Raw genomic sequence first — 12,679 nt, 5'->3', positions numbered from 1 at the left:
CTTGTTTTTATTTTTATTTATTTATTTTTCTCTTATTTTTTTGTATTATATAGTTTATGGCTTCTAACACTCCGTATTTTGGTGATATACTGGATTTTGTTTCCGAGGAAGGCAATGAGACTGATTTTTTTTCTAAGTTTGCATATTTAGAGGCACTAAACTCTATTAGAAAAAGAATGGCTGCTGCAACCTGTGAAATTTGTTATGCCAGGGATCATTCGACCGGTATGTGTCCCGAATATCAAGATAATCTGAGTGTCCCACTCAATAATTATGGAGATTTTTCACCATGGTCTCAAACGTGGTATAACCCTAATCCAAACGGGTATGATCAAGGATGGTGGGATAACTCCAGTTATAATTATACAACAGGGCCAATGAATTTTCAGCAGCCAATGAATTTTCAGCAGTATGAGTCTCAAGAACCGTCATCCATGTCAGGTATGTCTCTTGAAGAAATAGTTGAATTAATAGCTACTAACACATATCAAATTCAACAGGAGGTACATCAACTTCAACAGGAGACACAAAGGATGAGTAAAGAGATGAAAGAAGCAAGGCTTGAATGGGCATTTAAAACGAGCAAATTGATTTCTCCAGTTTATGAAGAATTGCCCTCACCGACTATTATCGACCATGAGGAAGATGAGAGTGCAATTATTCTGACGAATGCCATGGTACTGCAAGAGTTTCAAGAAGAAGAATCTAAAGATGCAGATGAAAAGAAAGTTGAAGCACAAGAATTGAGACCCCAACATCAAATGGTTCAAGTGAATGAATCCAGTGAACAATCTCCAAATGCGGTGACATCTCCTCCATTCCTTGATCAATATTTTCCTGACTCTTATTCTTTAATTCCTGTTAGTGAGATTGATTTTATTATACCAGACGATTTTGAATTTCATGCCAGGAATAAGTTAAGAATCACGATGGCAAAATATCTCAAACCAGTAAGTGCTTGTGATGGAGGAGTGAATAAAGATTTAAGGTCATTACTTGGTTATTTGGCGCAATCTACTGGTCCATGGAAGACCGTAGCTCGTGTGCTCAAGAACTACTCTATTTACGAGGGCTATCAGGAGTACATAGAAGATGAAGCACTGAAGCGAGCTACGCGATTTTATCCTCCATGAATAAACAGGACAATGTCTAGCCAAAGACATTAAAGAAAGGCGCTACTTGGGAGGCAACCCAAGACTATTTGTTTCAGTTTTCATGCATTTTTGAAGTTTTAGTTAAGTGTTAGTGTCAATTAATAGTTTGATGTTTGGTGGCATGAAATTAGTAGTTAGACGTGCCCACGCCAAGTGGTCACGCCTGAGGGAAAGAAATTTTCGTTCAGGATCTGCGGACTCTATAGCAGTTAGACGTGCTCGCGCCAGGTGGTCACGCCTGAGGGAAAGAAATTTTCGTTCAAGATCTGCGGACTCTGTAGCAGTTGAGCGTGCCCACGCTAGGTGGTCACGCTAACGGATCGAGAATTTTCGACGGATGGTCAAAAGACTAGGGGCAGTTAGGCGTGCCCATGCCTAAGCCAAAGGTTCCTTATTCTCAAAAAAAAAAAAAAAAAAGAAAATTTTTTTTAAAAGGGCACGAAACCCTATTCTTTTCTTCTTCTTCTTTCTTTTCTTTTTCTTTCTTCTTCTTCCCTTTCCTCTGCTTTGTCTGCCGACGCGCCCCACCTGGCCGCATGCCGCCATTGCTGTCCGCCGCCGCCACTTTGCAACCCGCCAGCGCCACACGTCCGCTGCCACATTCCCTTCCCAGCCGTAGTTCAGTTCTGCCCTCCTCCATTTTAAGGGAAGTGTCGTTGCTCCAATATCTCTGTTTTGCTCTTTCTTTGCTTACATTGAGGGCAATGCAAGATTTAGGTGTGGGGGAGGTAGTATATTGGCATTTTATTGAAAAAGTGCAAGTGTAGGCATTTTTGTTGGAATTTTTTGTTTGACTTTGTCGAATTTTGTCCAATTTTTGCCTATCTTTGTGCTTATTTGTGGTTATTCCTGATAAACGATGGTTAGATGTCTCAAATTTTTCTATTGCTAAGATTTTACACTTTAAGGTGTTGAGTATGACATGGTTGATTTTAAGGGTATCTTTTGGGTGAATATTTGAGATTTTGTGACTTTTGCACATTTTGGTTAACTTTTCTAAGTATTGTAAATACTTGTCTAGCATTTTTTTTGTGCAAATTGGTTCAGCTATTAATCTTAGTTCTCCATGTTTAAGAAATGAAGCGGGTTTGTGTGGTATTTAATTTTATTTTTGGTGCTTGTTTATGAATAGTATTCAGCTATACTCCGCTAGTATCGTTGTCTAGTAATCGGAGGTCTTCACCACAAGTGTCGGCTTTCGCGTCAAAAAGTGACGATAACTATGAGTATGTGATTTTTAAGCGATGATGGCTGAGTAACCGGGCTCCTTCATGTGGCCAATGTCGGAGTTCGCGTCAAAACGCTCGAATGGCTGAAAACTAAGCATTCCCCCAAGAAAAAATAAAAAAATCAATCAAGTGGGGATATTAAAAAAAAAAAAGTGCTAATAGTGAAAAATATGAATGAATTGCTAGCCCGCTGACCCATGAATTTTATTGTTGAGATTTTGCTTAATAGTCGAACTATTTGCTCATGGATGCTGGTTGAATATTTTATATTCTTAGATTAGTTAGTCATAAATTGGAAGAGTTCTTAATCTTGAAGGCTAACTGGAGAGATATTGCTTGAGAAATTATCACTAATACTTGACATATGTTTTAATTGTATCTTGGCAATAGAAGATTTGAGCAATAGCTATTATTTGAATTTGATTTGTTGTTCTCATGCTTGAGGACAAGCATGGTTTAGGTGTGAGGGAAATTGATAGGTCATAATTTGTTGCTAAATTTATAATTATTTTTCCCTAGATTTTAGCCAAATATTATTTTAATTGATTGATTCTACTTATATTTGGTATTTGGTACTAATTGCAGGAATATGGAGCAAAAAGAGATAAAAAAATGTGATTTTTCAAGAGTTTTCTAATTCAAAATGGAGTCTACGTGGATTATTGACGGAAGATTAGGAGGAAGTCTATTTGGTTTCAAAAAGTTAAAAATTAGGAAAATCAATTCCTTCAATTTCGTGGCTACCAAAAGGAAAAAGAGGGAAGTATTAGACTCCTAGTAGGTCTACTTGGCTTGGCAGGAATTTCTGTTTGAATTTGCTAGGTGGGGACCATCGAGAGAAAGCCACGGTGGTGGACCTTTGTATTTGGACTTTGGCTAATTTGGACTAGAAACAAAATAGCATTGTAATTGGTCTTGATTTTGCTCCTTTAGCCGATCGAGAAAATAGGAAAAGGGAAGCCGGATCCCGCGCGATTAAGAGTTGAAGGCAGCAACAAATTCGGGAGGAGCAATTCGGCTGGCACTGAGGTCTTTGTACTTTTCCTTTTTAGCCGACCTTGGGGAGGACAATTGCTTGGGATTTTGGATTTTCGTCTTTTACTTTTCTTCTTTGGCCGATTTGGCCAGGAACAATTGTAAGCTTCAAATAGCTTTTCCGCGGGGGTTGTTCTCCATTAATGGAGGACTAACCTCCTACTGCTAGTCAAGGGGACAACTGAAGATTTGGTTCAACAATTACTGTGAGATCTAATTTATTTTAATTGCTTCCTTAATTTATTGGTATTTATATGTTTCCTGCTTTTAATTGCTATAGCTCGTGTGAGTGATTGAATAGATGCGCAATATTTAATTATTCACATAGGCTATTTTGCTAAATAGGGATAATTGAATCCGTAATTGTTCGTTATCTCTATCTTAGTAGCAACTGACGTAATTGGGTTTATGTCAGGGGAACATACGATCTAACTTAAACAAACCCTCTTAGCATGTTTGTTAGTTAGGATTGGGCCTTTCTAATTCTTAATGCAATCTAGAAATTAAATCCTACGGTCGTACCTAGGGTTGTTTTTGGGTTAGAGAAATAGTTAACGGTCGTACCTTAACTATCGAAAAAGTAAGGAAAGGTTGGTTGTTTATCGTGTGCATGACAACTATAACTAATCTATTAATAAATGTTAGAATTATCTGTGAATCAATGATCAGTGCCTGAACCATTTCTGAAGTGTACCCTTGGCTAGAGTTTCTTTTAGTTATTTCTCTTAATTAATTATTTTCTGCATTTAATTTGTTTAGTTAGCATTCAATCCAAAACGCCCCATACTTTGGACTCTAGAAGAAACGAATTATCCCCAGTCCCTGTGGATTCGACCCTACTCACCGCTATATACAAAATCTGTATTTTTCTCGAGTAGGTTTTTATTATTGCACAGGTTCGGCACCTGTCACAAGCATACATGGTCGATCGTAGTAAGGGTCAAACCCTCAGGGATGAGTTGATTTCCTTTACTTTAATTATTATAGGAAAATAATAAAATTCAAAGGATTTATTTTTAACTAATTAAAGAATAAAATAGATAATCACAATTAATAAATAAAGGTGAGAAAACAATGGGCAAGGACTAGGGATTCAAATTTTGATCGAGAGTTAGAAATAATTATCCAATTAATTTTTTAACAAGCCAAGAACGTATCACGCAAAGATACTTTAGATTATCTTTCGATACATCTAAATCGTGTCTAATTAAATCTCACGTTTCTCTCGAGATCATAAGTATTCAATTAAATCTTTTAAGATCTTAGGTGATATAATCACGTTATATATATCCTAACGCACTCTTGTGATTAGGTTGTGTATATTTACCTATCTAGTGCACGGTTGTATATTCTCTCTCAATTCAATAAAAATCCTAAGAGCATATCTATGGCGGCCAAACACAAACATGTAATTAAATTTAAACAGATAAATCAAGGCAAAAGTTAAGAATTTAACTTGGATAAATAATCAAAAGTCCTTCACAAATTCCTAACCTTAGAAACAAATTAGTTCATCATAATTGTAAGAGTAAATAAGAATTCAATATTGAAAAGTATAAGACTTAGAATAAAGAGCATGTAGAACTTTCCAGTTGACGACGAAACTCTCAATCCCACGCCTTGATCTCCAATTTCTTCTTGAAGGGGGCATCATAAATTGCAATCTCATCTTCATCAAAGCTTGATTGCAAGAGTGAGCGATATCTAGATTCCTTTCATTTGTTCATTTATTTTTCCACTAGACCTCGAAACAATAACCTTGAGTGTATTTCGATCTAAGATTATTTGAAAAAAAATTGCAGAATAATATTGTAATATTTTTTGCAATGTAATTTTTGTATGAGATAAAAAGGTAATTGAACAAAATAAAAAATGATAAAAAAATGCACTCTAATGCAATAGTTTTTTTTTTTTCAACTAACTTTCAATCCAAACACAACTTCTGCAACCTATCGTAAATTATCAAAGTATCCACCCCAATTCTAGGCATTTTCACCTGCAAATTCAGGAAAAAAAAAAAAAAAAAAGAGGTTGAGAGATCTGTTTGGGGTTTCCAATATCTTTAGTTTAGTATTTTCTATTTCCAATCCTCAAAAGTTGATAAATATATAAACATTCCAATTTTCTTTCATTTAAAACCAATAAGATTGATAAACCAACCTGAGCATGCAATATGTGATAAATTCTATCGGCCATAGTAGAAATGCTAATGCTGACTACTTCCACTCCTTGTCCATGAAGAACTAAGATGACTTCATGCAGCCCAAACTTCTTGCTTAAACCAGTTACTAAAACCACTTCTAAATTTGAACCAATTTCTGTGATTTTCACAACTGGAATTCCTGAGCCCGGGATCCCAGAAGTGTTAAATTTGTTGATTAGCATCTCTTTCATCTTCTTCAATTTCTCTACTCTTTCTCTTAATTGTGTGATATAAGCAGTAACCCGATGAAGCTGGTCTTTTGGGGAAAGTCGTTCCTGCATTTACCATGTAAGAGACTCTTAACTTTGTCAATGAATGCAACATAAACTAAATCCATGAGTATGACAAGCTTTGTGAAATTGAGATGTCCATAACATCACGTAATAAAAGATATTTTTCTTTTATATGTTTCTTCCATTTTGATGAGAAAAGAAGATTGTGGCACCATATTTGATATTGGTTACCCAAAATAAATGATAAATACCTTGTACGTAAAAGATATTCTTAATACAAAAGTACTCTTAGTACACGTAATGTTTGAACTTTTTTTTTAAGACAAAAGCAGTTCATAGGCCAAGACAATTACCCCGGTAACATGCTCATATTGATCAGCACAACATAGTTCATATTCCAAAAGAAGAGTAAAAATCAAAATTTCGAGAATAGTTTTGAAGCCTTGGATAAGATTAAAAAAATTTTACTTTTTTGTTTTAATTCTTTGATATTGGAACTGATCGCAAAAGAAAAATGGTTATTCACAAATGTAGAATAATTTCTTATCGTCGATAGATGATTTTACGTTTGGGTCCATTTCTTACTGATGGATCCTGGGCAAACTTTTCAATCATAGGGACAACAAAATATGGGTTTAACAAAACCCTAAAAGTTTAAAGTTCCAAAAATAGTGTACTGCAATGTCTAAAGTAAAACGGTTGTAGAACAATATTTTCATTATAGATACTTCCCTCAACATTTCTTGTAAACTAGATTCAATTGAATATTCATCTCTAAGAAATAAAAAAAAAATTCAATAGTCATTGGTGAAAAGGAGAGTTGTTAATTGTAGCAAATGCAATAGATCTTCCCACATCTAAAACCCTAATTTTCCTCCTAACTAATAAACCATCACCGCAACTATGATTCAATCATGAGCAGACCAAAGAAATTTAGTCATGCTTAGGTGGTTTTCAATCTTCTTTTTTTTCTCCTTATCTATTCTTCTACTATTCGTTAATCCTCTTCCTTTTTCCCTCAAAATTACAGATCCAATAGTCATCATCATGAACAATCAAATTAAAAGCTATCAACCATGCATGGCCTAATTTACCAAGATTTTATAGTCCGCGTGCTCTTATATCTATTCTTTGAACTTGCTTATCTAACATATTAGTAGTTCCATGGCTCCAGATAGACCTTCTGGCCTCTTTCTTTTTCTTTTGGGCAGAAAATCCAAATAAAATCTAGTGGTTGCCCCTGCCTCATCTTGCCGGAACCCGAGGCCTGACTTTAGTGCATATTAAGCCTTAAAATTACTTATTTTCCAGCAAGCAATACCAGATGAAATATTGATATCCAAAACTAATTGAAATATGATGGACTATGAGCTAAAAAGCCCTAGTGGCTGACACAATTTCAGGTAAATTTCCAATGGAATCTAGGCTAAACTAATTAATGAAAGACTTGCCCCCCCCCCCCTCCCCCGGTTTTTTGCACTACATCTTCGGCCATCCACCTTGATTCTCAACCTTTGTATTCTTTAAATCCGTTTCAAACGTCAAAACCTAGTAACCTTTCATTCCAAAAGCAAAAGTAAAATCCATTATTCATCTCAAAAGGAGAAAAACTATAAATTACAAAAAAAAAAAAAATTTCTAGGCACAAGATAGAAAGCAAAAAAAAAAAAAAAAGAGGGAGCACCTTGGAAGGATTAAACTGCTGAGGAACAAGAGATATAAGCTCAAGAATGGAACTTTTCATCCGAATTCTTCGGTTCCTCTCAGTAGTCTTCCTATCAAGCTTTGTTGTAGCATCACTAGCATTGTAACTCTCCATGGCCCTACTTAAAAATCTCTGTAAACCCCTCTTTAATAGAACAAGAAAATATCAATTCAAATTACGCAAATTAATGTAAAAAGGGAGAATAGTAAATTAAGAATAATTTGTGTTGAAGAATGTTATACAGAGCTTTAATACCTAAGAATGGCAAGTTCATTTTATAGACAACTGGTGTCCCATTTGATGCCCGTAATTATTGAAGTGTGAAATTGATGTTTAGTTATTCGGCAAGAATGAAGAAAGCATCTCTCGGGGATTTGAAATCAAGGACCTGCCAGCCAAGTCTGACCCATAATAGGATTTTGAGAGTGACATTTTACTTTAAGGTCCACGGTCTTTACCCCGTCGTAATTGTGCAAATGTATGTACCAATGTACACTTATGCTAAAAGCAAAAAACATTTACGCTAATAAATATTAAGAGTAGAAGCTTAAACAACAAAGGGCAAACAATAACATATATATATATATATATATATATATATATATATATATAACAAACTTAGCTTTTCATTAAAGTGAAAACAAGAGAACTCAACAAGTACAGACGAGCTGCATATTACAACAAATGCCCAAAATAGTACCTACTAGATTTACAATGTAAAGAAAATGATTTCAAAGACAAACTAAGGCCCAATTTGGATTGTTATTTTTCAGAGTTTTTGTAGAAAAATATATTGTAACGATTTGATATATATAAGTTAAAAAGATAATTGGCAAATGTGTTCATGAAAAATGTAAAAAAATTTTTACAAAAAATCGATCGAAAGAAATTGAAGACTATGTAAGTCACAATAATACAAAATTCCCAATTTCTCTTGCTTCTTTCAACATTCTTGCAATTCATTAGTGAGAATTTCATATCACTAATCATTCTTTAAACCAGATTTAGGACATTTGAAGAATTTTTTTAATTACTGATAGACTTTAGTCACTTCATATGTCCATTAAATTAAATTTCAAAATAAAAAAGCAAAATAGTAGCTAACTTTAAACAACAAAATTAAGAACTAAAAACAAATGTATTAACTAATTAACTAGTAAAAAGGAAGAAAAAATTTAAATAAAAAATTAAAACTAGTCAGAGCACCTAGTTCATTGATTCAAAACTCATTTTCACTCTCTATCTCCATTGTCCCTAAAGAAAAAATCATAATACTTAATTTTTTCATATAGATTAACAAATTCCCTTTCTTTTTTTTTTTTTTTGAGTTTCTTGATTAATTAGTTACTAATATGCCATCATGTGAGTTATTATTACTAGTGCTTAGGGCACACCCAATGTGTGTGTAGTATAGAAATAATTATTGATTTTTATGAATATATTAATTTTGCTTTTACAAAATTAATTTTTTAATAAATTCATCATAAAAATTACAATTTATTAGTAATTTTTCCTTTAATACAGTTATAGATAATTTGGCAGTTACAACATTTAAGGAAGTTAATGGAGCTTATATTAACAAATGTAATTAAATGGTTAATTAGGGTAAAATTGATTTTTTATGACAAAATATTTACCTCAACTGCCACCTCTCTCCTTTTATTATTGTATAGATTGTTCAAGATTTGCTCACTATTTTTCTTCTTTTTTAAGAAGTTTAATTCAATAAACATGGGATTGCACTAATTCTGTCGATATTTGTGAAAATCTGTTGTTATGCTTCAAATTGGTAACCACGGGGATCAGATTTGTTTATATTGAAACTTTAAGAACTCAAATTGCACTAGGTGTCAAACATTAGGGACTAGAGATCTGTTTTTGTCAGAACGTTAGAGACCAAAATTTTGTAGGTACCAAATATTAAGAACCAACACTGCATTTCTTACCTAGTTCTTTCCTGGAATTACTGTGCCCTGGTACAGACTGGTACGCGGCATGGGATACCTCTGTCAAGGTATGCTTCCATACTTTGAATGTTTATTTGGCAAAAATTGACAACTAAGGATCGTTTGAGAAAGTTGGGGTCTCCAAATGTTTCTCCTGTTTGTGTACTATGCAATGAGCAGGACGAGAGTTAAGGTCGTTTGTTTTTTGATTGTGGTTTCTCACGTTGTATCCGGGACAAGGTTCAAAGAATATGTTTACTATAACGAGGTAATATGACTTGGTATCAAGAATTGCAATGGAGCAAACTAAGCTTAGAAGACTGGTCATGGTAATGACCATCTGGCACATTTGGCAAACTCGAAACAGGAGGATATTTCAGCGTACTGCCGTCTCTTCTGTGCGAGTGGTGGCTGATGTGATACCGGTGGCTCAAATGGTTGCACGTTCATTTTACTAATATTACTTTCTTTAAGGAAAACCAGGAGTCTATGATTGAATGGGGAACTGATCATGTCAGTTTACACAGATGGGGAACCGATCGGCTGAGATTAGGCACCAGCACCCGATACTGGTAACAAGAATCAGCAGAGCATTTGTTGTTGTGAGACTTGTGATTGCCATTCCTATCTTTGGCGTGGAATTTTGACTCTTTGCGCCTGACATTACTGTCCCAATTATCAATTACATTTGAAGCCCGGCTCTTTGGTACTATCGATTGAAATGACTCTTTAGCTGGAGCCGTACGGATGTTCCCAATACGGTTAAAAGCCAAACGAGTGGGGCCCGCTCGTTTAAAACTTAAAAGGTTATCGGGGACCACAGGCGACTAAAGGCAAAGGGCTGCTCCTTTTTTAAAACTTTAAGGGGTAGACGAACGGGACCGGTTGACATGAAGCTGCGGGCAGAAACAAGTAGGGGTGGTAATTCCTAACACGATCCGAAAATACGATACGAATCTAACACGAAACTAATAGATTTGGGTTGAAGTTTCGAGAGTTCGGGTCAGAATCGGGTCGAACCCGATGAACTCAAAAAGAAAACAAGTCAATTTCGGGTCAACCCGTGGTAACCTGATATGACCCGATGTGACCCGTTTACGAATTAAAACTAATTTAATAAACATAAAAATTATTTTATCTAACTAAACTAAATCATTTTTTTTCCAAAGGCATTAATTACTTAATTCTAAATGAATTTATTTAACTTGTGTGAAGTTAAAATTATTATATTTGGACAAATAATATATTATGTTATTTTTTACTTTTATGCTGTTTTAATTTATTTTATATTTGGTTTGGGATAAAACACTTTTATGGTGTTTAATTTATTTTAGATTTGATTTGAAATTATTTATTTAAATTTTTATTACTTGATGATGTAATTAATTTTTGTGAAAAATTGATTTTATTAGAAATTACAGTGATAAATTAATAAATTAAAATTAAGTTTCGGGTTATTTCGGGTCGACCCGCCAACTCGAAATTTTCGGGTTCGTGTCAGGTACCCTGACCCGTTTTGGGTTAGCGGGTCGGGTTCGGGTCAGCAGGTTCTTTGTTATACTTAAGCCTTAACCCGACCCGACCCGTCAACCCGAACCCGACCCGATTGTCACCCCTAGAAACAAGTACGTCTGCGCAATAAGAAGATGGAATTCTACTTTGTGAAATGACTAAGGTGTCAGGAACAACGTTCATACGTAGTCGTTCTAATGAGTCTAGCTAAACGATGCAGCTGCAAGAGAAACGGTGTCGCTTTACTTAAAAGATGTTAGTTAGTCGGTTGCATTAGATTATAAATAAGGAGCTCTGTGATTGGTCAGGGCATCTGATTGTAATAACAAATTTCTGTTACATTCCCTCCTCTTCCTTCTCATTCTTGATTCTCTCTCTCCCTCCAATTCCCAAATCTGGTCAATCAAAACCCTGACAAAGTGGTATCAGAGCTATCGATCCTTGGTAGCTCCAATGGCGGAAGGAACTCGCCTAAAATCCTTGGAAGAACACGTGAAGAAGCAGGAAGCAAGACTACAAGAGGCTATGGAGGCATTTCACTCTTCTCAGCAGCAATTTCGAGCTGATTTTGGTAGTGAGGTCAAAGTAGAAATGAAAAATTCCAACATGAAGTTGGAGAAACTGGAGGTGGCGATGAGCGGATTGGAGCTGAAATTCAACTCCTTCCTACAGATGATGATGAACAGAGAAAGGAGCATTGTGGAGGAGGCAAGAGAAGGACCACTGCTACCTACTCCACCGCCTCAACATAGGATCAACAAGGGAGGCGAAAGCAATGGAGACTTCACCAGAAGAGAGGAAGGTAGGATCTATGCACCTCTTCCTCCTAGACTAGAGTTACCTCTTTTTCATGGAGAAAATCCACAGGAATGGCTAAGAAAATGTAATAAGTATTTTCTGAACTATCATATTCCTGAGAATCAGAAGGTAGATGTAATCGAGATGTTTTTAGAGGGAAAGGCAGATAGATGGTTTCAAGGCCTTAAGATGGAAAGGACAGGCCTCAGTTGGACAGAATTTGAGGAATTTTTGTGCAAGAGGTTTGGTAACAAAATTTGTAAAGATATAGTGGAAGAATTTAACAAGATCCAGCAGGTTGGGAGTGTTGAGGACTATCAGGAAAAGTTTGAGGAGCTCAAGCCATTAATGCTGATGAAAAATCCCCAATTAGATGAAGGATACTTTGTGTCAAGCTTCATTAGTGGACTTAAGGAAGAAATTAAACCAATTCTCAGGATGCTTAAGCCTACAGAACTGTCTACCTATGAAATGGCCCAACTACAGGAGTACTCCTTGCAGTTGCAGAACAGACAAGGAAGGGAAGTGCAGAAAAATCTAGTGGAAAATAAGTTCGGCATGCACAAGAGTCAGCCTCCAAGCACCAACTCAGGCAATCTATATAGGATTCCCCCTGTTAACCAGCACAAGTTTTCCAATGCAAGAAGGACAGCTCCAGATAACAATTCCACTAGGAGGATTTCACCACAGGAAATTTAGTACAGAAGGAACAATGGACTGTGCTTTAGTGTGGGGAGAAGTACGGAGCTGGGCATCGGTGTAAAATGGGACACCTAAACTTCTTCCTTGGGGATGAAGAAGAGGACACGGAATTTGAGGATGCAGTGGGGGAACAGGATGAGCACACTGAAAATTCAGGAACTG

General features: G+C 35.6%; 1 protein-coding gene across 1 annotated transcript; it reads right to left on the bottom strand.

The window, feature by feature from the left end:
• Positions 1-4,861: 4,861 nt before the first annotated feature.
• On the bottom strand, positions 4,862-10,185 carry LOC113739110 (transcription factor bHLH162-like). Its single transcript, XM_027266355.2, has 4 exons — positions 9,506-10,185; positions 7,539-7,703; positions 5,579-5,896; positions 4,862-5,414 (listed from the first exon to the last, which is right to left on the bottom strand). Exons 2-4 carry the CDS (start codon positions 7,671-7,673, stop codon positions 5,343-5,345), a joined length of 525 nt encoding a protein of 174 aa, XP_027122156.1. The 5' UTR covers positions 7,674-7,703; positions 9,506-10,185; the 3' UTR covers positions 4,862-5,342.
• Positions 10,186-12,679: the final 2,494 nt, after the last annotated feature.

Source organism: Coffea arabica, chromosome 4c (assembly GCF_036785885.1).
Source record: "Coffea arabica cultivar ET-39 chromosome 4c, Coffea Arabica ET-39 HiFi, whole genome shotgun sequence".
Lineage (NCBI taxonomy): Eukaryota > Viridiplantae > Streptophyta > Magnoliopsida > Gentianales > Rubiaceae > Coffea > Coffea arabica.
The sequence above is the reverse complement of the archived record's forward strand: the minus strand, read 5'-3'. Positions and strand labels throughout refer to the sequence as shown.